This window comes from Halichoerus grypus, chromosome 2 (genome assembly GCF_964656455.1).
Source record: "Halichoerus grypus chromosome 2, mHalGry1.hap1.1, whole genome shotgun sequence".
Classification (NCBI taxonomy): Eukaryota; Metazoa; Chordata; class Mammalia; order Carnivora; family Phocidae; genus Halichoerus; species Halichoerus grypus.
In genome coordinates this window covers 184,104,550-184,131,312 of record NC_135713.1, presented here as the reverse complement: position 1 = coordinate 184,131,312, position 26,763 = coordinate 184,104,550, and the positions used below count along the sequence as shown (strand labels likewise).

The 26,763-nt window shown below is 59.5% G+C and overlaps 2 protein-coding genes across 2 annotated transcripts; one reads left to right on the top strand and one right to left on the bottom strand.

Moving 5' to 3' along the window:
• Positions 1-284: 284 nt before the first annotated feature.
• XYLT2 (xylosyltransferase 2) lies at positions 285-14,071 on the top strand. Its single transcript, XM_036094660.2, has 11 exons — positions 285-491; positions 6,726-7,218; positions 7,499-7,674; positions 7,904-8,106; positions 8,489-8,569; positions 9,007-9,223; positions 9,312-9,488; positions 9,708-9,970; positions 10,244-10,439; positions 11,056-11,389; positions 12,879-14,071. The coding sequence occupies exons 1-11, from the start codon at positions 357-359 to the stop codon at positions 13,199-13,201; spliced, it is 2,598 nt and encodes an 865-aa protein (XP_035950553.1). The 5' UTR covers positions 285-356; the 3' UTR covers positions 13,202-14,071.
• Positions 14,072-20,251: 6,180 nt separating this feature from the next.
• Positions 20,252-25,705, bottom strand: MRPL27 (mitochondrial ribosomal protein L27). The gene is made up of 4 exons (XM_036094649.2): positions 25,590-25,705; positions 23,165-23,296; positions 22,645-22,712; positions 20,252-20,660 (listed from the first exon to the last, which is right to left on the bottom strand). Exons 1-4 carry the CDS (start codon positions 25,627-25,629, stop codon positions 20,454-20,456), a joined length of 447 nt encoding a protein of 148 aa, XP_035950542.1. The 5' UTR covers positions 25,630-25,705; the 3' UTR covers positions 20,252-20,453.
• Between the last annotated feature and the right edge of the window lie 1,058 nt (positions 25,706-26,763).

The window sequence follows — 26,763 nt, the reverse complement described above, 5'->3', positions numbered from 1 at the left end:
CAGGCGGCCAGCGCGAGGTCGGGCGCTCGACCTCTCCCCCGGCGGGTACAATGGGCTTGCCGTCCAGGACTAGGTGAGTGCACGCAGGGGCGGGCCGCGGACGGAGACAGGAAAGGCACCGCCAGGGAGGCGGACCCGGCGCGGCCGGGGAGGGCGGCACTGCGGGCCCAGGCTCCGCCCCCAGGCCGCGGGGCGCGGCATTTCGGACCCGTGGGCCCCACCCCCAGACCCGCCCCGCCCCGGCGCGCGCCCGGCCCGCCTCCTTGGGAGGGGGGAGCCGGCTCGGTCCGCGCCCAGGCGCGCGCCCGCGGCCGGGTTGCAGGGCTGGGCGCGCGCCCCGCGTCCCGGGCAGGAAGATGGTGGCGAGCGCGCGGGTGCAGAAGCTGGTGCGGCGCTACAAGCTGGCGATCGCCACGGCGTTGGCCATCCTGCTGCTGCAGGGCCTGGTGGTGTGGAGCTTCAGCGGCCTGGAGGAGGACGAGCCGGGCGAGGTGCTCCGACGGCCGGGCGGGCGGGCGGGCAGGCCGGGCGCGGGGGCGCGCGGGGTCCTGGCGGGGCTGCGGGCGGCCCCGGCCGGGGAAGTGGGGCACGGGCCGCGTGCGTGCTGGCGCGGGCGGCCGCCGGGAGCGGGGCGTCGGACCCCTGGCGCCCCTTTCCCAGAAGGGCCCCACGGACTGCGCGCGGGGGCGGTGCGTGACCCGGAGGCCCGGGCCGCGGGCGGGCAGGGGGCCCGGGCGGGAGGAGCGGGTCTCGGTGGGGTGGTCTCCGGCTCGGGGAGCTATGAAGGTCAGGCGCGGGGAGCAGGACCGGGAGGCGGGGCCGGGCCCGAGCCTGCTCGGAGGTGGGGAGCCCCAGGCCAAACTTTCTGAAGTTGGGAGGGGGCGGGGGTGTGCGCGTCGTGGGCGGAGGAGCGGGGCCAAGGGACCCCGGGCATCCGCGCCCAGCTGCGCTTGACTGGCAGCTGCCAGTGGAGAAGTGGAGCCCGGGGCTGGAACTCAGTACGGCAACCGAGGGAACAGGGAGTGACCCCGAGGGAGAGGACTGGAGTGTCCCCCAGGCGTGGCTTTCCTAACCTGGGGTCTGAAGAAAGCTGTGGGTCTTCAGGAGGAGATGGCCGGGGGGAGGTGAGCTGGTGAGTGGCCTCAGGACATTAGGGAATGGGGGGGAGCGGGGTGGGGAGGGCCTCTAGCTCTTAGGGAATGGGGACAGCATCAGCTGGTTTAGCAGAGCCTCAGGCCCGGAGCAGGGACAAACCTGTCCAGCTCAGTACCCAGGTCCCTGCCCTGAGAGTGTCACTCACTCTTGGCTGGTTTCAGCTGGAGGCCCTGACACGTCCCCTCCTAGGGTGGTCAGGAAGGGTCCAGTGGGGTCTGGGGCCATCCTGGAAGGTCCAGGAGGTAAGCCAAACCCTGACCCTAAGTCGTGGGCCAGAGCGCAGGGCTTCTCTGCCCATACCCCCACCCCCTCGGTTCTGGTGCCTCTAGGGCTGGGAGTCCGTCGCTCTGCTTGCCCTGTCCTCTTGGGCCTCTCCACGTGGAAGTGCGAAGGCCAAGGGAGCCTCCAAGTCCACTTAGCCCTCCTACATCTGGGCACTTTGGAAGGCCTGTTGTGGAAGCTGGGATAAGGGCTGCCCATTCCTTCTTGGGGGGAACCAAGAGGCTGGCATGGGGAGGGAGCTGTAACAGAGTCATGTGGGACCATAACTCCAAAAGGTGCTGAGTGGGGTCGGGAGGAGGCTGGCTCTGTGACATCCGAAGGGAGTGAGCTTGTTCTGTGTGGACCAGTAAGGAGGAGGAGGAGAAAGAGTGTTTTGGGGTCAGTGTGAGAAGACTGGGCAGATGAGACGTTCTCCGAGGTAGTTAGGGAGCCCTCCGACCCTGGAGTGTGCGAGCGGAGGCTGGTGACCGCTCTGGGGAGGGCCATGGCACAGCAGCTGGGGCTTCACAGAAACCAGTGGCCCCAGCTGATGGCTCTCTGAGTCTCTGAAGAGGCCGAGAGATTGTCCAGGCCTCAAATCCCTGCTGTTGTGCCCACAGCCTGGGGTGGAGAACAGGGGCAGTAGAATAGTTGGGATCCCACCTCCCCACCTCCTCGTCCAGGTTCCTGGCAGAAGCCGATAGGGCTTTACTGGACTGGGACGGGAGACGTCCTCGATTAGGTCGACCTAAAGGTTGTGCAGTCCAGGCCGCCATTGGTGCTTGGACCCCTTCAGCAGCCCCCTCGCCGGAGCCGGGGGTTGCCAGGCAGCGGGGCATAACGCCTAGGAAGGTGGGCGCCCAAGTCCGACCAGCCCATCTCCCCGTCCCGGGTCCACTTCCGGCACTGCTGACAAGTGGTGGTGAAACCCCACAGGTGCGTCACCTAACCTCCTGCCGAGTCCTCAGTAGTGTACCCCTCAAGAGGGGGTGCTCACAGCATCTCTCTCACTGGGCCATCGTGAAGATTAAGTGAAAATGATGCCCATGGAGTATTTGCAGGAGTTCCTGGCACATGCTGTGCCGCCAGGAAATAATATGATCTCAGCCCTGCACACTGGGCGTAGGGATTCATTCATCCAGTCCATCATTCAGTCAGTCAACAAACGATGGTTAACTTGTACTTCATAGTGGGCTCTGTGCTGAGACTGGGGATACAGAAATAAAGTAGACAAGGTCCAGGGGCTGGAGGGCAGACAGTGGGCAGGGAGAGACTGACAGTGGAAAGGAAACAGTATCAAGCGGGTTGGTGGAGCTGGGTGGTCGGGGAAGGCTTTGTCAGGAAGTGGCGTGTGCACTGAAGAAGCCAGTCATCCTGGGGAGAAGTGGACAGAGTTTGGGCAGCCTGCGGAGAATGGGCGTGGCTGGGTGTCTTCGAGGAATGGGAAGGAGGGTGTGGCGCGTTCCCCAGAAGAAGGTTCAAGGGTTAGTCCGGGGTACATCCTAGAGACCCTAGGAAGGGGCTCGGGTGCTGTTGCAAGTGAAGCGGGGTGGGGGGGAGGGCAGTGGGATCAGATGTGCATTGCAGACGCACACTCTGCCCATCTCTGGAGGGGCTGGAGTGGAGACCAGGGCTGACCATTAACATCCAAAGAGCCACTTTATGGTTTTAAAAGCTTTCACAAACATGGTCTCACCACTTACTTTAAACACAGTCTGAAATGTCTGAAGGTGGTGGGGTGTGGGGGAAGCGATTCTGTGTTCTCTGGAAGTGGCAGAGGACTTGAATGCCTTCTCAGTGGGGAAGGGGTCCTCCAAGGCCAGAATGCATCCAGGCCAGAGGTCAGAGGGCCAGTCCCCACCCTCAGGAATCAAAGGGCACCCTGACCTCAGGGCTACTGGGGAAAGTCCCCTTGGGGGCACGAGTTTGGGGCCCGGCTGATGCCCCTATGGACATTGGTGGGAGGGGGCAGAGGTGGGGGCTGACTCTCCACCAGGGACCACCCCCTGTTCCTCACTGCTGCCTCCAGGTCCCCCAGCTTCCCCTGGGATTGACCTTCTCAGGGTCGGCCGGCTCCCTACTGCAGTGCAGGGCACCAGCCTGCCCATCTCCTCCCGCATCCTGTCCCCCACCGCAGCCAGCCTGGCCGTGTGCCCCACGCCCTGCCCTCTTGACTGACTTCCTGACTCGCTGGTACCGGCTCCCACCCCGAGCGCCCACAGCGGCCCCGCCATCTCTGGCCACCTAAGCTTGAGAATGTCTTTCTCTGTCCGCTCTGTTGCCAGGTCAGACGCCACCTGCTTGACATACACTCAGCTCACCTTTCCTGGGGGCTGCCCGGTCCAGGGCGCCCTCCCCAATGTGGGTGTGGACTGAGGTCTGCTGCCTCCTCCCACCCTGCCCTCCCCCTTGTAGTGTCTCCTCAGATGGGCATAGATGCCCCCAGCTCTCATCGGGCAGCTCTCAAGAGATCAGAGGGCTGGCTGGGTGCCGTGCACAGAGGGTGTGGGTGCTTGGGTGGAGGAGTGGGCCTCTGGCCCTAAGGTAGCTGTCAGCCTGACAGGGGGGGTCCTTGCTGTGCTCTGATGGGGAGGGGAGGGGAGGGCAGGGGCAGGGAAAACTCAACCCAATAGAGTTCGCAGTGTATAAGGGCCTTGGCGCCTCTCCTGACTTCACACTTGACTCTTTCCTAATGTTTTTCCAGTGGTGGTAACAATAGTAGAAATAATAATAATGAGGATATTAGCATCCTATCAAATGCTGAGCCCATACCAAGAGCCTTACACTCATTCATTCATTCATTCCACAAATATTTATTGCCATTTCTCCCATTGCCAGACATTCTTCTGGGTTCTTGGAATGCATTAGTGAACAACACAACAAAAGCCAGGTCCTCGTGGACATTACATCCTCGTGAGTGGAGAGACACAGGATAACACAAAAGAAATAAATACTCTAGCCTGCGAGAAGGAAGTAAGCACTGTGGGGAAAGTGATGCGGAGGATGAGGGAAGCTGGAGTTTGCATCTGGTGCGTCAGGGTGGGCCTTGCTGAGAAAATGCCATCTGAGCAGAGAATTGAAGGGGGCAAGGCATAGCAGTGGGGACATCTGGGGAGGGCATTCCAGGCACAGGGGACAGTGTGTGGCCCATGGCCTGGAGGGACACCGAGAAGGCCACTGTGGCTGGAGGAGAGTGAGCATGAGGTTAGCAGCAAATGAGGTCGGAAAGGGAGGGGTGGCAGGAGGGCGGCTAGACCCGGTGCACGCAGCCTGTGTGGGTTCTTGGAGGGGCTGTGGGTTTCGCCCTCGGAGGGGAGGCCGTGGGTGGTTTGGAGCAGAGGGGTGGTGAGGTGGGGCTTGTTTTAATGGGAACACACTGGCTGCTGTGAGGGGAACAGACCATCAGGGAACCAGAGGAGGAGCAGGGGGACCACGGACGCTGGGCAGGGGTGGCCGTGAGAGGTAGTCAGCCTCTGGACATATCGTGAAGGTGGCCCCAGCAGGGCTTACTGCTGAGGGATCGATGCGGGGTGTGAGGAAAACTAGAGTCAAAGATGACTCCCCAAAGGTTTCGGCCTGAATGACTGGAAGGAGGGGGTCGCCGTTAGCAGGACGGGGAGACTGACATAGGGGCAGGTTGGGGAGGAAGAGGAGGAGCTCGCTTTTGGACTTGTGGGTTCCAGAGGTCTGTCAGGCTCCCGAGGGAGATACCGAGGGGGCAGGTGGGCAGTTAAACACCTGAAGGCTCAAGGGAGTAGTCCGGGCCAGGGAGAGACACCTGAGAGTGGCTGGAGTTCAGAGGCTGCTCGAGGTCGCCCAGGAAGTGAGGCTGAGGAAGGGCCCCAGGGTGGTCCTGGGAGAAAATGGAGGGTGGGCCAAGAAGACTGAGGAGGAGCGGCCAGGGAGGCAGTGGAAGCCCCAGGAGGGCAGCTGTGGCTCAGCAGGTCATGCTGTCTGTCGAGAGGCCAGGCCAGAAAAGGCCCGTGGCCCATGGTGGGTGGCCGGGGAGGCCCACAGAGGAGTCGACAGCGAGGGCGCGGCGGATGGCTGGCGGAGACAGCTCCGTCCAACACACTAGCTCACACTCTCTCTCACTGATGCTCGCACCTCCCTCCCATTTCATCACTGAGGGACCTGCTCAGAGAAGGTAGGCAGCCAGGAGGGCGGTCACACGGCGCCTCGTGCTCTTTCCACGCCTCGGCCACCAGACACGAGCCACGCGTCCTCTCCTCCGGACTCGGGGACATGGGGCTGGTGTGACGGTCCCTCCCCTGCGTTCCCCTTGGGGGCAAATGGGACAGTTCGCAGGAGGGGACTCGGAGCTGGCTCTTGAAGGATGGGTGGGATTTGGCCCAGCAGGGAGGGGCGCCGAGGAGGGGGGACAGGGAGGGCTGGAGAAGAGGGTGGGTACACATGCCTTTTGGGTGTGACCGGACCATCTAGGGAAGCGCCTGGTTTGAGAAGAGGCAGGGGAGCCGGGAAGCAGGGTGTGGCAGCCGTGATTTCCCTTCTAGAGAGAACGGGCCGTGAGGAGCGTGGGGAGCGGCAGGTGCCAGCCTCCAGGTGTGGCTGCCTCAGCCTTCCAGCCGGTGACTGTGCCCTTCCCAGCAGCTGGCCAAGGCTCTCTCCGAGCTGCACGGTTGTCTGAAGCTCTTCCTTCTGTCCCCTCTAACACGGGGGCAGGACTGCTTGGCCGGCTGACGGCTTGGCCTGCCGACCCCCCCGTCGTCCATGGGTGTCAACCCAGTGCAAGTCATGCGCTCTGACTCCGTCTTGGTCTCTGCCTCCCAGAGAAGCCCACCAGTATTGGGGTCCCAGGCTTCCCCTCTGTGCTCCCCACCAGGCCAGGCCCCTTTACTCTCGCGGCCTCCGCCCTCCCGCACGGAAGTGCCCTGGCTGGCAGAACGCTTTCCTTCCGTCTCTTCCCAGCCAGGCCCCGGCGGGGTGGGGGGGTGGGGGACTCTTGTGTCCTCTGCAGGGTCTCCATGCCCTTCTTTTGTGACATTCATGTTCGTTATTTGCTGAAAAAGAGAGCGGCATCTGCTTCCAAAGCACAGGGGGGACGCGGTGCCCTGTGCTGTGAGCACTGGGGGTGTGGCTGCCGCGGCCGCCCGGACAGGGTGGCACTTCCTCGGCCGGCTGCTCGGGGAGGCCTCCCTGCGGAGGTGCTCCTTGTGCAGAGTCCCCCAGAGAACGGCCGCCGCGGGGCGGAGGGTGAGGCAGCGCCTTCTAGGCCCGAGGCCAGCAGGGAGCCAACCAGCAGGAGGAGAGCGACTGTCCCCGTGACCTGGTCTGACTGTCTTTTACAGAAAGGAAGGCAGAGGAAGCCACGGCCGCTGGACCCCGGCGAGGGCTCCAAGGACACGGACAGTTCGGCCGGGCGGCGGGGCAGCGCGGGCAGAAGGCATGGGCGCTGGCGGGGTCGCGCCGAGAGCCCCGGCGTGCCCGTGGCCAAGGTGGTACGGGCGGCCACCAGCCGGCACAGAGCCAGCCGCCGCATCCCGCCGGCCCCAGCCCCGGAGGCCCCAGGCCGCCAGAACCTGAGCGGGGCGGCGGCCGGGGAGGCGCTGGTCGGGGCGGCTGGCTTCCCACCGCACGGAGACACGGGGAGCGTGGAGGGCGCCCCCCAGCCCACGGACAACGGCTTCACCCCCAAGTGCGAGATCGTGGGCAAGGATGCGCTGTCTGCGCTGGCCCGGGCCAGCTCCAAGCAGTGCCAGCAGGAGATTGCCCACGTGGTGTGCCTGCACCAGGCCGGAAGCCTCATGCCCAAGGCTGTGCCCCGGCGCTGCCAGCTGGCTGGTAAGAGGAGGAGACGGGCGGAGGCGGGGCAGCCCCGGGCGGGTGGCGCAGCAGGGCGCTTCACCCTCGGTTCCCAGGGGAGGAAGCTCTTGGGGCCCACCTCCCTGGCGGCGCCTGTGATAAAGCGCACTGGGCGGCAGAGGCGGAGCCGGGCCCCGGGAGCGTCAGGCTCCAAGTCCGAGGTCCTTCCTGTGGAAGGCAGGCAGTCCGTCCTCCTGGCTCACCCCCAGCCTGTGGCCTGGGGAGGGGCCTCACTGATGGCCCTGTTCTCTCCTCTCAGGGAAGATGAGCCCCGGCATCCAGTGGGACGAGGTCCAGGCCCAGCAGCCCGCGGATGGCCCCCCAGTCCGAATCGCCTACATGCTGGTGGTTCATGGCCGTGCCGTCCGCCAGCTGAAGCGTCTGCTCAAGGCTGTCTACCACGAGCAGCATTTCTTTTATATCCACGTAGACAAGGTACTGTTGGGGGGACAACACAGGGATCTGAGTGAGTCGCACCAAGACCCAGCCGGTCACCTATAGCCAGGCTCTCTGATCTGCTCGGGCGGCCCCCGGTTAGAGCTGGAGCCCTGCCCTGTGGTCTCTCCATTCCATGTCACTTGTCCTAGGGGTGGGGTGGGGAGGTTGTAATGCTGGGGGGGGGCACCCTGCGGCTGCTGAGTACCCCCCCCCACCTCCCCCGCAGCGCTTCAACTACCTGCACCGTGAGGTGGTGGAGCTGGCCCGGCAGTACGAGAATGTGCGGGTGACACCCTGGCGCATGGTCACCATCTGGGGCGGGGCCAGCCTGCTGCGGATGTATCTGCGGAGCATGCAGGACCTCCTGGAGGTGCCCGGCTGGGCATGGGACTTCTTCATCAACCTCAGTGCCACTGACTACCCAACCAGGTACGGGGCGGTGCTCTGAATCCTGGGTCCTGGGGGTGGGAGGGGCCTGATCGACTCCTTCCCTTCCCCCAGGCCTCATTCTGGTCCCTGGAGCACAGCCGTGGGTTAGGGGAGGGGCTGGTGGAAGGTGATGTCAGAATTGAGAGTGACAAGAGACTAGGGAGCAGGCAGAGGCCTGGAGCTGGGGTGCACGGTCAGAGGGCAAGGGGCAGAGGAAAGCTGCGGGTGCCCACCACCGCAGAGCATCATCCAGGGGCAGGGCAGCTCTCTGTGAGGCAGGGAGCAGCAGAGGGTGAAGGCAGAGGGTGCCGGGATGGGGAGTGTGGCCTGAGCCCGAGCCAGTCCCCTTAGACACACTGCCCGTGCCCCTTCCCCTCTCCAGGACAAACGAGGAGCTGGTGGCTTTCCTGTCCAAGAACCGGGACAAGAACTTCCTCAAATCACATGGCCGGGACAACTCCAGGTGAGGGGTCTCATTGCAGCCCCTCCCACACACGGCCGGGTTGCAGAGCCTCCCAACCACGCCCAGGTTGAAGCATGCTGGTCCCTGGGCGCATGAGAGAGCCTGCCCCCTGCCCCCCACGACACTCATTGTGGCCCGTCTGCCCCCCACCGCCCACGACCCTCATTGTGACCTGTCTGCCCCCCACCGCCCACGACCCTCATCGTGGCCCATCTGCTCCTCGCCCCCCACAACCCTCATCGTGGCCCGTCTGCCCCCGCCCCCATGACGCTCATCGTGGTCCGTCTGCCCCCCCCACAACCCTCATCGTGGTCCGTCTGCCCCCCCCACAACCCTCATCATGGCCCGTCTGCCCCCCCCAACAACCCTCATCATGGCCCGTCTGCCCCCGCCCCCCACAACCCTCATCATGGCCCATCTGCCCCCGCCCCCCACAGGTTCATCAAGAAACAGGGCCTGGACCGGCTCTTCCACGAGTGCGACTCGCACATGTGGCGGCTGGGCGAGCGGCAGATCCCAGCGGGCATCGTGGTGGACGGTGGCTCCGACTGGTTCGTGCTGACGCGCAGCTTCGTGGAGTACGTGGTGTACACGGACGACCCGCTGGTGGCCCAGCTGCGCCAGTTCTACACGTACACGCTGCTCCCCGCCGAGGTGGGTGCCCGGGGCCCCCCGCTCCGTGAGGCCGGGGAGGCTGTGGGCCAGGGCGCTCACAGCTCACCCCCCGCCCCGCCCCCCGCAGTCCTTCTTCCACACGGTGCTGGAGAACAGCCCGGCCTGCGAGAGCCTGGTGGACAACAACCTGCGGGTCACCAACTGGAACCGCAGGCTGGGCTGCAGGTGTCAGTACAAGCATGTCGTGGACTGGTGCGGCTGCTCGCCCAACGACTTCAAGCCGCGGGACGCCCTCCGGCTGCAGGTGCTCCCCGCCCCCCGCCCCCCCGCCGGCCCTTCTCTCTGTGCTTTCGGGGGCAGAAGGGACTCAGGCTGAGCCCCCACCAGAGAATCTTGGGGGGAGGGGGCTTCCCCTGTAGCCGTTCTCGGGGCTTCGCCGGCAGCAGGGAGGGCCCCCCCGGACCCTAGCCACGCCGCCCAAGACCTCCAGGCCCCTTCAGCCCCGTTGCCTCTCCCACTCCAGCAAGTCTCCAGACCCACCTTCTTCGCCCGGAAGTTTGAGTCGACTGTGAACCAGGAGGTCCTGGAGATCCTGGATGCCCACCTGTATGGCAGCTACCCGCCGGGCACGCCGGCCCTCAAGGCCTACTGGGAGAACACCTACGACGCGGCCGATGGCCCCAGTGGGCTCAGTGACGTCACGCTCACCGCGTACACCGCCTTCGCCCGCCTCAGCCTGCGCCACGCTGCCGCCACGGCGCCCCCGCTGGCCACCCTGCTCTGCAGGTGAGACCTTCTTCTGACCTGTCGCAGGCCCTCCACGTGTGGGGAGGCCGGTCAGGAAGAGACCGCCCCAGCCCCCGGGAGCCCCCAGTCCGAAGCAGGGGAAGAGGCAAATAAAACAGAGCAAGAGCCAGGCACATAGGTGCTGCGGGTGTGAGATTTGGGGCAAAGGCCGCACCTGGGGATGGGATTCCCCAGAACCCCCCTCCCTGGGACTCCAGGCCAAGTCGGGTGTGCTGATGGCATCTCCCTTTCTCCCTGCCGGAACCTTCTTAGGTTTGAGCCCCGGGGCTTGCCGTCCAGCGTGCACCTGTATTTCTATGACGACCATTTCCAGGGCTACCTGGTGACGCAGGCGGTGTGGCCCTCAGCCCAGGGGCCGGCAGAGACGCTTGAGATGTGGCTGATGCCCCAGGGGTCGCTGAAGCTGTTGGGGCGCAGTGACCAGGCCAGCCGGCTCCAGAGTTTGGAGGTGGGACAGGTCCTCCCCTTGCTTTCTCCTGACCCCCAGCAAGACTCAGGGTAGTGGGAAGAGGGGGACAGACACCAAGGGAGGGATAAGGACTGGGTCAGGCCTTTCAGGACTGGGTTCACGGGCCCTTCCTCCCCCGCGACGGAGCTGGTGTCTGCCTGGCGGGCGCACGCTGAGGAGCACCTCCCCCGCGGGGTGCACGTGCATGAGCAGGGAGGGGACCGAAGTTACTCTACAACGCAAGCCCCGTCTTCGAAACTGCAGTGGTTTTCTTCTAGAGGGACTTTGATATTCCATTAGGCTTTGGAGTGTCGGCTCTTTCTCAGAGGCCGTGGCTTCGTGTGGGGATGGTCTCTGGGCAGGGCCGCAAACCTCGTCTCTGCCTTACTGCCCCCACCACGACCGAGCAAGCCACAGCAGGAGCCTAGAACAAATCTCAGGGCGGAGAAAGATCTTAGAGAAATCCTAGTCCAAGCCCTTCATTCTGCAAAATGGGGAAACTGAGGCCCAGAAAGATAGAGTGACTGGTCCGAGGTCACACAGACAGTTAGAGGCAGCACCAGAGTAGAGAGGACTTGGCCCCCAGGCTCCTGCCCAGCTGCCTCCCTCCCTACAGGTCGGCACCGAGTGGGACCCCAAAGAGCGTCTTTTCCGGAACTTTGGGGGGTTGCTGGGGCCGCTGGATGAGCCTGTGGCCATGCAGCGCTGGGCCCGGGGCCCCAACCTCACAGCCACCGTGGTGTGGATTGACCCCACCTACGTGGTGGCCACGTCGTATGACATCGCGGTAGACGCGGACACCGAGGTCACGCAGTACAAGCCCCCACTGAGCCGGCCCCTGCGGCCAGGGGCCTGGACTGTTCGACTGCTTCAGTTCTGGGAACCCCTGGGTGAGACCCGCTTCCTCGTGCTGCCCTTGACCTTCAACCGCAAACTACCTCTCAGGAAAGGTAAGGATCTAGGCCCAGAAACCAGAATAGGATTCGCCAAGCAGGTGACCGGTCCCAAGAGGCTGACCATCAGAGCTGACCCTCAAGGGGAAGGGGCAGGGTTGGGGCCTGGGTGGTCTGTCCCTTAGTGTCCCCACACTGCAGTAGGGTAGTGAGGTAAGCTTTGTGGTCAGGTGGATTTGGCTTTAGGATGTAGCTCTGACACTTTAGTTGGGCCTTTATCCTTGGCAGGTTATTGGCCTTCTGAGCCCCGGTCTTACTACGTGTAAAGGAGGAGGGATAGAACGATTGGAGGCCTCCGGGGTGTGTGGAACACAAGTCAACTCAAACCAGCTCAAGTAAAATGGGGAAATTATTGGAAGAATGTAGGGCTGTCCCCCAGAACCCAGGAAATGTCTCTGGTCCCCCCCTTGTACCCCAGGAACCAGAGGTGCTTTCTCTGTTGTCTCTGTGGGGCCACCTGTCCCCTGTCTGTGTATCAGCCCCAGGCTCTGGCTTCTCAATACATGATACTTGGTCTCTCCGTGCACTGGAGACTGACCAGGGCCTCTTGGTCCCCAGGTTCCTCAGTCTTGGGGCAGCAGATTTGATGGGCCACCCAGTCTGCCGTGTTGCTGGGTGGGCAGGATCCCATGGCCCAGCTCACAGTCGGCTGAGGCTAAGGGAGCAGGCTCTGGACACAGGCATGAGCTTCAGGTTCCCTCAAGAGAGGCCTAGTACAACTACCCCCTGGGAAGTATTAGGGATGAGTATGTGGGTAAACATGGTTTGTATGCAGTAGGTGCTCAATAGGTAGGTGATGTTTCCTTTCTCTGGCTACATCTTATCACAGAGAAGATCAGGAGTAACCCAGAGAAGGATGGGGTACTAGGGGAGCTGCGGCAGATCCCGAGCAGAGAAGCCACACCCCTGCTCCCCGGGGACTCTGAGCCTGATGCAGCAGATGGGGACAGGTGGAGGTCAGCTCTCCAGCAGGCCGGGATTGGAGCTGAGCCCTGAGGAGCTGGAATTTTATAGACAGAGAGGGCTGTTCTAAGCTGAGGAGACAAACCCCACAGGCATCTGGTGCATGGGGGGAACAGAGGGTCTAGGGGGTAGGAGGTAAGGGGTGGTGGGAAGGGCTGGCTAGCCAAGCGCACAGGGCCCCACAGCTGAGGGCCCGAGGGTGGGGCCTCTGATGGCTCTGGGAACCCCTGGGGGTGGCTGAGAAGGGGCACGGGGACAGAGACCAGACCATTATGGGAAAGTTACGTTATCTTCCAAAGTGCCTTGATCCCACTGTTCTGAATCCTCAAGGTGGGAATTCAGAGATTACGGTCTTGACTTGGTAAAAACGAACAGTTTTACAGGCACGGAAAGTTCTGTGGATTAGCACAAGGTCACAGGTCACTCAGCGAGATGTGACTCCCTGGTAGAATGGGGACAGACACTGGGGTGCCCAGACCCGAATCCCAGGGGCTGGCCTTTACCACCTGTTCCACACCCCCAGATGATGCCAGCTGGCTGCACGCCGGGCCGCCCCACAACGAGTACATGGAGCAGAGTTTCCAGGGCCTCAGCGGCATCCTGAACCTGCCTCAGCCTGAGCCCGCGGAGGAGGCCGCCCGCCGGCACGCGGAGCTCACAGGCCCGGCACTTGAGGCCTGGACAGATGGGGAGCTGAGTGGCTTCTGGTCTGTGGCCGGACTGTGCACCATGGGCCCGTCCGCCTGCCCGTCCCTGGAGCTCTGCAGACTGACCAGCTGGAGCTCTGTGTTCCCCGACCCCAAATCAGAGCTGGGGCCCGTCAAAGCGGACGGGCGACTCAGGTAGCAGGGCCCCAGCCAGTGTGTCCGGAGGACCCGGGGAATTGCACCTTACAGACAGCGGAGGGGCGAGAACCGGAGGCACACGCAGGCCATGCTAGCCATCCCGAGCCCGCGCAGACGGCAGGGAAGGGGGCGTGGTCCTCACTGCCGTCGGTTCTGCTGGGGACCAGAGGTGGGCAGGAATGTGGGGAGAAGGGCTCCAGCTTCCACGCCCCGCTCTTCCCCACTTTCCCTTCTAGGTTTCTTGTTGTTTTGGGGGTTTTTTTTTGTTTGTTTTTAATGGGTAGTAGCGGGAGGAACTGGAAATGAGAACTGTGCAATAGGGCTCAGAGCAGCCCCAGGAAGTGGGCCATGGCTCTGGGGAGCAGGGCCCTGATGAGCCCATCTGCTGTCGCTCCGGAGGGGGCTGGGCCTGCCTCACTCTCCAGGGCCTTGTTCCCCCAGCCTGGGCCTGTGGTGCCTACGGCTGAGGCTCTACGGGGGTGCAAGTGCCGGGCCAGGCTCTCAGGCCCAGAGACCAGGTGATTTGGGGGAGCTCTGCAGAGCTGGACTCTAGCGGGATAGCCTCTCCTCTTGTAGCCAGGGGGCCGTAGAAGAAAGGGGTGGGGCCGGCTCTAGGGCTTTCCAGCATGTCCGGCCCCTCGATGGGCAAGGCAGGGCGTCAGGGCCTGCTGAGACCAATGCAGAGTCTCCCAGGCACCCAGAACTGCACGGCGGGCCTGGGCTCCCGCCCTGGAGGGGCGAGCCATCACGAGCAGTGTGGGAAGAAGACTCTTGGCAGGGCTCTCCGAAGAACCTAGAGCAGCATTGTGCCTGAAAGCTCCGTGTGAAGTCTGAAATATGCAACAGAAGAAATATATCTCTATCTCTCTAAGTGGAGCCTCTGTGTCTTTCCTCCTGGGTGTCGGGAAGCCGGCGCTGTTGGGCCTTCTCCCCAGTGTCTTCGCCGGTGTTCTCTGGCAGCCCTGAGAAAGTGGAGGTTTCATTTTCCTCGAATGGGAACGGTTTAGAACCCAAGACCAGAAAGGATGCAAGAACCCATCCAAAGCAGCTCCCTCTTTTTCTGAGGGCCAGACAGGCCCAGAGAGGCTTGGACACTTGGCTCGTTGCCACCCAGGAGGCCAGCGCGAGAGCCAGTTCAGTTCTCGAGGGTCCTGACCCGGCCCTTCCATGGGAAGCTGGTTTGTTTGCCTTTGGCATCACTAGGGCCCATCCCACAAGCCCTCCTCACTCTCCTGCCCCGCTCTGACGTATGGAGCACCTTCCAGAATGGAGGCAGCCCCAGCCCCAGCCTGGTAGTTACCGTTGGAGCTTTAGGGGCAAGAGTAACAGTGGCATGGGGCCCTGGCCACCGCCCTAGGCCCTGGGAGGGCCTGCTGGAAAGGCTTGTCCCACCTTCCTCCTCTGCAGCCGGGGCTCCGTATCAGCCCTTCACACCTTACTTAATGTGGGAGCGAGGGTTTCTCAGGCCTTTAAAATCCTTCCCTGGGCGGGTCACGCCGGCCTGCTCAGCTCCGCTTGGGGAACAAAGGGCTCATTCCTGCCTAGGCTGCCACATGTCCAGTTTTCCTAGTGGCCAGCAGAGGGCGCCCCTGACCACCAGGAAGGGCGGTGGGGTGGTCTGTTCAGCCCGCGGGTGGACCCTAGGCGCGGCATCTCATTGAATCCTTACAACCCTGTGGGGCAGGCGCTCCTATGATGCGCATCTGGCACATCAGGAAACCGAAATGATGAGCCCGAAGTCACAGCCCTCAGGTGGCGGCAGCAAGCTCCCGAGGAGGGCAGGGGGCCTGCATGGCGCTCTCACCACCCCCTGCCCTCCTGAGGGCAGGTCACCAGCGAGGAGCTGACTCAAGCACCAACCCCCCGGGGAACAGTGCTCGGGTGAGGGGCTAGGATGACAGTTTTCTGGCTGCTATTTCTGTCAAGCTCTGAAACCCCCCCTCCGAGTCTCTAGAATTTTTTTTTTTTTTACATCAACTCTGAGGTCGATAAAAAGAAAAATTTGCTAACCGGGTCCAGCATGTTCCACCCAGGCAGGAATGGTCAGAGCATTCAGACTCTGCTGGCTGAGGACTCGCCGTGCAACTGGCAAGGCTCACCCGGGCTGTCGTTAGGTTAGCACAACAGTTTCCAGAGTCTTTGTTTTTTGACCTCAGCGGGGCATGCGCTCTGTTTCAGCCCTGCCACGCTCACCGCATCACACCAGGCCCTGGTTACTTATTACTCATGACCGTGCCCTGCCGTGAACGTTCTGAGTTTGCACGTTTAGCCCAGTGGCTGGGCATCCTGACTGAGGGTTCTGAGTTCATTGGTGGGAGATGGGAGCCCAGCGAAGGCATGGATCCAAAGCCCCCCCGCCCCCCGCCCCGGCCCCAGGAGATACTAATTTGCAGGGCAGCTCCATCCGCACTGCTCTGGCAGGCCTGGGTTGACCTCTTGAGTTGGAAGCATTGCAGGACCTGGACCAGGCTCCCGGCTCCAGAACCCCTGGCCGGTTCAGAAGGCAGGTTTGGCGGTGGAGGCCCTCCTCCCCCGGCCTCTCCCCTGTGCAAGCCATGGAGGCCAGAGCGAGCGCAGCTTCTCTGCTGCCTTTCTGGAGAGTTAGCTCAGCCTGGAGGTTTGGGCTCTTTGAGGCTTTCAAATCCTCCCCTGGCTGGGCCCCTGGGGTCAAGATCAGGATTCAGGGCAGGCGGGATGTGGGGTTGGGGTGGGGGTTGGCTGGGGCAGGCTGGACCCCCTAGGCTGTGCAATAATTCCTTTGGAGGGAGGGGAAGAGCCTGGGCAGAGTCTTTTGTATTTTGTGGCCCGCGTGCCCGGTTTCCAGGGCAACCTTGGACACCTCCGTTCCCTTAGAGGCGGGAGCCAAGAGCAGAAGACAGCCAATTGGCATCTTGAGCCCCGTTACCTGGGCCAATGGGAAGTGGCGGGGCAGAGTCGCTGGGAGGTGATCTGGAAGTGGGAAGTGCAGAGGTCTGGGCGAGTTGGAGCCTCCAGGCTGGCCGATGGGTATACCATACGCTGAGCCCATTCCCGCCAACCTCTTCTGAAAGTCGTAGAGGGACCTTCATGGCCGCCGGGCCCGGAGAGGGGAGTGCCCTCTGTAGGACACGGGATCATGGCACGGCACCGACAAGCTGGCTCTGAATGCAGTCGCTCCTCTGGGCCAGGGTTCCTGGGTTGGGGGGTGGCCCTGCTGGCTGTCTTCAAGGTGGCTCAAGGCTGATGCCCTGTCTTGGCACCCCTCTGCCACTGCGGTTCTGCGTGCAGGGATCACCGTGGACAGTAGCCTCCTAGCCATAGCTCTGAGTCCCTGCTGCTGTCCTGAGCCCCGGGGTTGGATCAGATGTACCCTTGACCCCGCGCTGTGGGCCGGAAGCCCAGCCTCTTCATCTGTAGGGTCACCTGGAGCAAACCACTTGGGAAGAACGGTGTGTTTGGCTGGGCCCTTGCCTGCAGAGGTCTGGGAGAGCGGAGAAGGGGCTGAGTCCAGGCCCTGGGGTCCTCCCCGGGCCCCTCAGACCTGTCGCTTCTAAGGGTGCCTAGCCTGCCACAAGTTCCTTCCCGCTCCCCTAAGTTTGTCCCTCTCTAAACTCCTTACACACCTCACTTCCCTGGACTGAAGGGACAGGATAAAACTACACTGCCCTCCTACTAAGTCTGCCGCAGGGGGTCGGTGCCATGGCAGAAAGGGAACCGCCCGCACCTCAGTTTCCCCTGCATGTCAGGCTGATGCTAGCTAGACCCGTCGATCCTACCTAACTTTTGGAGTGTGATTCCAACGTGGGGAGGTGAGATGGGCCCATGCATGCCAGGTGCGGGCTGGGCCCTTGACTGTGCGTCTGGGGGGAGGGTAGTTTCGTCCCTGGTGTTCATCATGGCCATCCTGCAGCTGCTGCAGTACCAGCGTGAGCCCCAGCGCGGCCAGGCTCCCCGCTCCTGCCTCTTGTTCCAGAGCCCCAGCCAATACGGAAGCACCCCTGCCCAACAACCCTTCCCCTGCTGCCGCCCCCCATTCCCGAGCCCCAGCCAAAGGGCACCTGCTCTCTGGCCCGGGAAGAGCAACTGTTCAGTAAGGAAAGGGCCTTCGGGACCTACTCTCTGGACTCTGCCCCTTCCAGCCTGGGTTCCCTCGGGGCCAGGGCAGCAGTGTGGAAAGGGTTAATAAGGTCCTTGCCAGCGTCCTGCCTGGTGATTGTTATTGTTAATGGGGAGCTTGTTATTGTTAATGGGGAGCACATTGTTAATGTGCTGGGAGCTGCTGGTGAGGACAATGGTCTTATCCCAGCTCTCCAAGCAGCTGGAGGCTCACCCTCTCCCAGGGGAGAGCCCAGAGCACTGAGCCCAGAGGGAGAGGGGGTGGTGGCTACCATACCGGCAGGCCTCTCCCCAGGGACGGGGCACCATGTGGGAGCCTGGGTACAGAAAGCAAAAGGAATTGTCCGACCTGCAACCTCCCCATGCTCTGATTCCCCCCCTTCCCCCCCGCACACACACGCACACAATTCTGGGCACCAGACAGAGAGGATGGAGAGGTGGGCACAGGAGGAGGAGGTCTTCTCTGACTCACCCCCAAAAGGGCATCAGAGCTGGCTGCCAGACCGCGTGAGAAGCTGGGGCCAGAGAGGAGTGGTACCTCTACACTGAGTGCATCTCAGAAATGCTGAGGAGCGAGCTCTGTGCCTTGGGCTCGCTGGAGAGAACCAAAGGGGTTGGGGAGAGCGACACAGGGACGGAAGGGGCTGGGCTCTGCTCTCTTGCTTGCTGACCCTGAATCTGGAGCTTCACTTTGTCATCCTTCATGCTCCCCAGGACTGCCCCCCTCCCTGCTTCTGCACCATAGGAGACCCCAGCGAGGTCCAGGCAGTGGAAAGCTGCTGAGATTCCCAGGGGATGCAAGTGAGGGAAGACCCTTGGGGCTGCCACCAGGGAGTCAGTGGAGAGCTGTGTACTGCGGGCCTGAAGCCAGGCCAGGGGCTCAGGGTGGCTAGGGGGAGGATGGGATGATGCCTAGAGACTTCTGGGAAAGGAGAGCGTGTGATACCCTAATCTTGGGCTCACCCTGGGGAAGAAGGTCCAAATGGAAGCCGAAGGGTCGTGTGTGCCTGCCTGGTCCCCTCGGCTTTTCTTGGTTACAGGGCTATCCCCTGAGGGGCGAGGGAGTCCGCGTGGGGCTTCCCCTGTGGCAGCTGGCTCGCCTGCCCAGCTAGGAGAATACTGGAAAGAAGGACCAGCACAAGCAGGTTCACCAGCTGATTGCACGGTGCTTCGGGATCTGGGCCTGCAGAGAGGTGAATGTTCAGCATTCCTAGCCTCAGGTGCCTTGGAGAAGTGAGCTATTTTCATATTACTCTTACACATAATGCCCAGTTAAAGCCCCTCAGACCAGGAGGAGGAAAGGGCCACTGATGGGGAGAGCCCCAGGATTTGAAAGGAAGCCCCACTTCACCTCTTTGGGTGGAGGGAAGGACAGCGGACCCCAGCCCGGGGGGGCCTGCCCTGGGATTCAGAACAGGCTTCTGCGGGTTTCCACGGAGCCAACGGCTCTAGGGCTCAACTTGTTTCCAGGAAGGAACATCACTGGGGGAGAGGAGGCACAGAAGGCCGAAGCCCGAAGAAAGTGCGTGTACATATGGGCAGGTGGAGAGAGGCTGGGGTGTCAGGGAATGGCTAATGCCTTCCTCCCTACCCCTCAGTTGCCACCAAGCTATGAGGAGGCCCTAAAGTCACTGCCTGCACCATCAGCCAACTGTGGCTTTGCTCGCCCACCCCATGAAGCAGCAGCCCCCCCGCCCCGCTCTGCTCAGGGCAACACCGCTGTCTAGGAGGGAACCTCTTGCATCTGGCCCCTTCGAGCTTCTCCAGAGGCCTGGCAGGGACAGTGCTGAGCTCACAGAGACGCCCCCAGCAATCTTCCCAGCTGGGGCCTTGGTACATGAGACCCCACAAGAAGTGGGGTGAAACCCTGGGTCACCTCTGCCAAGGATCTGCACATGGAGAATCTGGGGCCATGCCCTGAGAGAACAAAGTGCCAAGTTCAAGGCAGATCTCCTGAACTGTGGGGCTTCTGCGCCTCCAATCCCTGAAGCTCCTGCCTGCAGGGCAGAGTCCTTGAAGCCACTGGACTCTACAAGCCCCCCTGTGGCTGTAGCCCAAACCACCTATCCCCAAAGGCCAGGACAACCCTCTGCCCCAGCTGAGGCTTTCTTCCTGGCCCTTCCACTGGAAGCTAAGCCTTGAAGGTCTTGGGTTGGATTGACAATGAAGGCCTGTCCCAGCCCACTCTAGGCCCAGACTGAGTATTCCTAAAGCCAGATCCTCGGAGGCTGTTTATGGTTTGAGATAAACCAAGAACCAGAAAAGGATGTGAGGTGGGTGTGCGGAAAGAAGCCCATTTGTCATTCATTTTGCCTCATCACTGAAAGGACCTGGGTCCACCTGGCCTCTCTAGGCCGGATCCACGGGGGTCCGCCATGTGGCCATTCCAGCGGCTACAGCCCCAGCTCCCTCCAAATGTGGCTCCAGGAGAGGACATGACCTTGTTGCTTCCTCTGTAGCCCCTCCCACCCACTCCTCCGAGGACCCCTCCGGACAAGGGATGGGGGGTTGGGGGGGTGGAGGGCGGGGGTGGGGGGGTGGTTCTCCTCTTCCTTCCCCTCAGGGAGATGGTGTTAAAGCAATCCCCTCCTCTGGGTGCCTGGGTGGCTCGGTTGAGCAACTGCCTTCAGCTCAGGTCATGATCCTGCAGTCCCGGGATCGAGTCCCGCATCAGGCTCCCTGCTCAGCAGGGAGTCTGCTTCTCCCTCTGACCCTCCCCCCTCTCATGTGCTCTCTCTCTCCTCTCATCCTCTCTCTCAAATAAATAAATAAAATCTTTAAAAAAAAAAAAAAAAGCAATCCCCTCCTCACACACACTCCCCTCCTGTCATTTCCTCACTCTGAGAGCTCTCTTTTCTGCTCTGCGGTTGTTCCTCCGTGTGCACCACAGAACGTGGCTAAGGACCAATAAACGCGTAAGCAGCCCCGGCCAGGTTTATCCCCACACAGCACAGGCTCATGACTCCAGCAAACTGTATTTTTGGCCCCAGGTCAAGTCTCCCAAAAGGCTTCCCAGCCAGTCACTTCAGAGACTTCCGCAATCACCACCAAGCAGACTTCCTCAGGAGGCCCTGTTGTCCCGACCCCTGACTTCTTCTGCTGTCACCCTCTCCTGTCACCTGGGCTCCAGGCTCCAACCAATGGCCTCAACCAAGAATTCACAGCATAGCTACCAGTTTGAAGGTGCCCTCAGGCTTGGCAGGAACCACGTGGACAAAAGTCTTATAGAGCACAGCACCCTTGGGCAGCCTGGTGACCAGATCCACATCCTCTGCATTGCTGGGACTGGGCACGTAGACCTCCTTCGTGTAGCGGACTACCCCCTCCTCCAGAGCATACAGGTACTTCTTCTTCCCCAGCCCCACCTGCAACACAAAGACCTGGTCAGCTGGACCCAAGGCCGGGAGGTCCATCCCAGGGCTTCGGGACAAACTTCTCATAAGGATTCAGGCTCTGGGACCAAGGGGGGGATCAGAAAGCTCTATCTCGGGTTCCCTTTCCTGCTGCCTGGCACCTCCTTGGCATCTAGGACTCTGTAACAGAAGAGGGAAAAGAAAACTCCAACAGCCAGTCCTCGCGGGTGCTCAGTCCCTGAAGGCTGGTCTCTAGACCCATGTCTGTGCGGCTGGCTGGGCACCACACCGGACAGATCCCCAAACCAGGCCCGGGAAGATGCCCCTAAGCACTGCCCCCTGGGAGCCGGCCTCACTTAAAATTAAAAAACACTGGAGTTGTCATAGTAAACATGAGCTTGACAGTTTCATCCTATATAGTGACCTCTGAAGTTTAGGCTCTAAGGAAAGTATGGACCAAAGCCCTATGGTAATATGTCATCTAACAAAACAGCAATCAGAGCGACAGGCACCAGTCCTTTCGCAGCGCCTGCACGTGCAGGCAGTGCTCCCCTGACCCCTTTAGTCCTCACCTTGTGAAGCAGCTAGCATTTCTAACTGCTCTCGATGAAAACTATGAGCAGAGAATAAACTACGTGTTGCGTATACAGTTTGTAAACTGCATATATTTTAGCATTTTTCCTTTAGAACTTGAGATTGGATGTGGGGCAACTTTTACCAGGCAATAGAGCATTATTCAATGTTTCTCTGATTAAAGGACGGGGCTCTGGAGCCAGGATGCCTGGTTCAAATCCCAGCACCGCTACCTACTGTCGTGTGGCCTGGGCAAGCTGCATTACTTCACTGTGTCTCCGTTTTCTCATCTGCAAAATGGGGATAATATTAACTACTTTTATGGGGTCCCCCTCAAAGATTAAGTGAGTTAGTCATAAAGAGCTTAGAATACTGCTTAGCTCAAAACACGTCAGCTTTTATTACTGCTGCCGCTATTTGAGTGAGTCCCCAGGGTTACCACAGCCACACAGCTAGGGCCTCAAGTCCTACGAGACAAAGCTACTACAAATGCAATCCATTCACATGTAAACTAGCATTTCTGACCTAATTATTGGCTACTATCAGTCTTTATACGCCTACTAAAATGGCCAAAAAAGGGGCGGTGAGGGGACTGATTACAAAGGAAACTAAACTAACATTTAAGATAATGTGAAGAGTACAGTACGGGGGCGCCTGGGTGGCTCAGTCAGTTAAGCATCCCACTCTTATTTTTGGCTCAGGTCATGGTCTCGGGGTTGTGAGATCAGGCCTCCAAGACAGGCTCCAAGCTCGGCTGGGAGCTCAGACTCTCTAATAAATAAATCTTAAAAAAAAAAAAAAAAAGAGTACGGTACAGATCTGTGTTAACAAAGAACCTTCCTACCTCAGAAAGTAATCCCAACTTGCCGAAAACTGAAATCCCTGCCTGATATGGACCTAGTTTCTGGCACATACACTGAATTCTATTTTATTAAATTCAAACTATCTTTCAGCCATCTAATAACAATTTTATGCAAAAGAGGATTAGCAAGAAGGAAAAAGGAATACACTGAAATTAGTTTCCCAAGATTCAAAAAGTATCTCAAATCACTAGGCATCTCCTCCTCTAACAGGTGGGGTTAGAAAGGAGACCCAAGAGAACCAGGCTGATGCTCCACAAGGCAAAGCACAGTGACTGGGAGGCAGGCAGCCCCAGCACGAACCCCAGTTCTGCCATGTGGCCCCCTCCACTCCCTAAGTCTCTGGCATCCTACCTCGAAAATGGATACCTAGTGATACCTAGTGCATCATGGGGATAGGCTAAGGATGAAACGAGACAATGCAGGCCCAGGAAGCAAAATGATGCTTGGCATTTGCTAAGTATCCCATAAACACAACTGTTTTATTATCACTACCATGCTTAGGAACAGAGAGAGGTGGTCCTGGGAAAGAAAAAAGGGGAAAGGGCCACAGAGGAACTCACATGGGCGCCTGGGTGCCAACGGAAGTGGCGCTGAGTCGCAAGGATGTTGCCAGCATGGACATAGTGACCTAGAAGAAAAGTCCATAAGCACGCTGACTGTGGGCCCCAGTGATGGGGCAGCACAGCAAACTGCTGAAAAAACATACCGGCCCTCGATTTCCTGGCCCAGACGCTGCACACCAACCTCTAAGCCTGACCCTGGACAAAGCCAATTCCTACATGCTCGGACACAAGCAGCCCCCATCTCCCTCTGCCAGTCTCACCCCCTGAACCACCCCCGCCAGTCTCCACACTCTTCTCTCCAGTCACATGGCCCAGGTTCACACCTATCTGCTCTTCCTCAGGACCCCCTCCCTGCCTCAGGTCTTCTCTGCATCTGTAATCTGGAGCCAAATGCTCTGGCGAGCTAAGCGGAAAGTAGAGGACCAGGAGGGGGCATGGTCTTCCTGTTCTGCAAAGGAATGCCAGGGACAGCAAGGGAGGGTGCAGCTGGAAAATGGAAGCCAAGGCACACGCTCACCCTCCATTTTCTTGAGGCCAAAGCGTTTGCCTGGTGACTTTCCACCCAGGTTTTTGGAGCTGCCACCTGTCTTCTTGGATGCATATCTGATGGCAAGAGACGCAGCCTGAGGGGGGCTCAGCAGGGCTGTAACTGCAGACGGAACAGAAATGTTGTTCAGAGAGGCTCCCAATCACTCTTCCTCTGCCTCAATGGGCCATTTGGTAAGCTGAGAGGTGGCGGGGGTAGTGGCGGGGGAGGTGAGGAAGATACGTGAGCAGAAATGCCACTCGACTGTGTTGGTGGTTTTCAGGGAGTGTCTGAAAGTCCTTGGCCTTCTCCAAGGCAGGGGACAAGTCATTCCTTGTATTGTCCAGGGCGTATGCCCTGCATGAGAAGTGTGTGTGTGGCCGGGGGAGGCGGTGGGCAGTGAAATATTCACGGAAAGAAAATAAACACCATGTGCCCTGGGTCCTGACACATTCAGTCCTGTTGAAGAGAAACAAACACCACAGGAAATACAAGCCAGCGAGAGGACACCACAGAGCTGCTGGTTTCAGCCTCACTCACCACATGTCCTCAAGGCTCCAGACACTGTGGAGGGGCTGGACCACAGAGCCCAGCAATAGGACACCCAGAGAGAGGGTCCTGCTTTGGCGTCATCCACCACTTTCTCAACCATTCACCCATCCCCTGCACACCAAATACTCGTAAACAAAAAGGGCAGCTTCTCGGAGGGTAGCTCCCACAGGCTCTTAGCTATTTCAGAAGGCTGGACTCTTTCGTCAGCAAGCCCACCCAGTACGTGTCCTGACCAAGAAGACTGACGCCCTGCCCTTGACAACCTGACCTCTCCATACTCATTCCAAAATGCTCAATGGCATTTCTTTTTAAAAGGAGAGTGAACTAAAATTCATACTAACTAAGTTGGAAGCCACTTGCTATGTGACAAGCACAGGGCTGGCAGTCCTTGCTTTCAGGTCTCCAGACACAGCCCTGGTTAATCAGGGCTATGCCAGAATCTTTAGAGAAGCCCTGTGAGTCTCCAGAGCCTACAAGTTCAGAGTTCCTGAAACCAGGTTTCTGAAGGTTTTTGTTTTTTGTTTTTTTTTAAGATTTTATTTATTTATTTGACAGAGAGAGACACAGCGAGAGAGGGAACACAAGCAGGGGGAGTGGGAGGGGGAGAAGCAGGCTCCCCGTGGAGCAGGGAGCCCGATGCGGGGATCGATCCCAGGACCCTGAGATCATGACCCGAGCCGAAGGCAGACAACCAACGACTGAGCCACCCAGGCGCCCCCAGGTTTCTGAAGTTTTAATGATAGAGAGTAGCTGGGACAAAGGACCAGAAATAAATGCTTAGAAAGACATGTTAAATGCCCAGCACCAAGATCTATCTACCTTTAAATCTATTCATTCATTCATCCTCTAACTTATTAAGCTGAGGAATGGGGCTTTTGTTTTATCTACATTATCTCTTTCACAAATCTTTGCCCTTCAGCCTACTCCCCATCCTCCACCTCAGAGTAAAGGATGCTACCAACTATGCAGTTGCTTGGGCAGAAATCAAAGAGTCATTGCAGATTACTTTCCTTTGCTCATCTCACATAACCAGCTCACAAGCAAACTCTGAGTTTTATCTCCAAAACTGATCTTAAAACCACCCATTTCCCCCAAGTTCACTGACACTAGCATCTTGGCTAAATCATGTCTCATCAGGACTACTATTATAGCTTCCCAACTGTTTTCCTCCTTTCCACTCCTACCCCCTTTTAAATTCACGTAAGAGCAATGGTTTGCTTCTCAACATGTAAAACTGGCTTATGTCACTCTCTTGCCCCTCATTCTCTACCAGGGCTAGGCCTCCCGTCATCCTTTAGGTCTTAACTTAGATGTTACCTCCTCGAAGGGCTTCCCTGACCACCAACCCCCAAAAAGACAGCAAACACACACATTTTTGCTTTCTTTAACAGCACTCGTCACAATTTACAACCATTTTGTTTCTGTGCTTATTTTTGGCTTATCCACTAGAAAGAACCGGCCCGGGAGATAAGAGACTGTGTCTTCTTCTCTGCTGAGATCCCCAGCACCTAACTGCACTGCCTGGCATAAAGACTTTAATCTGTTAACCTTCTGAGCTCCAGTGTGCCAGTATTTATAGATGAAGGGATCCACGGAGTGGAAGCGGCGTGCTCACGTCACCAAAAGCTAGGGAAGCTGTACTTGCGCGCGGGGCAAAGGAAGGACACATGCTCCTCGAACCACCACCCAAGGCCGGGCGCCCGACGTGGTCAGTGACAGCTGCCCCTCAAAGCTCGAGGGCCCCCCGCGCTCTCCCGGCTCGGCGCCTAGGGGCCGCGGGGAACGGCCTCCACCCTCAGGCTCCCTGCAGGGTCCCCGCTCCGCCTGCACCCCTCGCCCCGCAACAGCCACGGCGTCCCGTTACCAGCCGCCCGCGTCCTTAGCGCCAGCGCCACCGACGCCATGTTTGCCGTACACTCGCTTCCGGTCTCAGAAATCTGCTTCCGCTACCGGGCGATCTGCTTCCGGGGCCTGCGCTGCAGTTGAAAGAGTGGCGCGAAGAGTCGCAGGTGAGAGCTGGCGCGGCGGGCGGCGGGCGGCGGGTTGGGGCCGGAGTTTTGAGCGCCGCCCGGCAGGGCCTCGGTGACCAGGGTGTCCGGGGCTCCGCCGCGCGGTGAGGACGCGCCGGACCGGCCTGGCAGACAACCTCGGTTTGCCGGACTCTGGCGAGGGAGGTGCAGGGAGCGGACTCAGAGGAGGTCCCTCCCTAGACTTTCAGCGTCCTTTACCGAGTGCTTACTATCGGCTGCGTGCTGTGCTAAGCGCTGTGGAGGCACGATTTCAGTTACTTCGCACAATCTTACGAAGTAGGTGTTGTTATCATCTCTGTTTTACTATATTGGAAAGCGAGGCTCAGGGAGGTTACGTGGCCCATCCGGGGTCACACGTACAGTGTTAGTGAACCTTTATTCGAAGAGTGATTCTTGTACACGACCCAGCAGTTGCACTTCCAGGTATACATGCAACAGAATTGAAAACCTGTCCCCACAAAAACCTGGACATGAATGTTCATGGCAGCATTATTCAGGATGGGCAAAACCCGGAAACCAAATATCCCTCAGTGCTGAACAGAGAAACAAATTGTGGCAGATCTATGCAGTGGAATGTTATTCAGCCATAAAAAGCCATGAAATACTGACACGCGCCACAACATAAACGAACCTTAAGAAACATGCTAAGTGAAAGGAGGCAGTCACAAAGGACCACATGCTGTATGATTCTGTTTGTACTAACTATCCAGAACAGGCAAATCCATAAAAAACAGAAGTAGATTTGTGGTTGTCAGGAGCTGGGGGACGGGGAAGTGAACAGTGACTGCTTAATGGCTATGGGATTTCTTTTTGGGGTGATGAGAATATTCTGGAATTAGACAGTGATGCACAGTTTTGTGAATATACTAAAAACTACTGAACTGTACACTTGAAAGAGAAGTTTACGGTATATGAATTATATCTCAAATTTTAAAGAAAGGATGACTTGACATCTGCATTTCAAATGCAGAGATCAACAAGGGGGTGGTGTTGAGTCTTGTTACTACT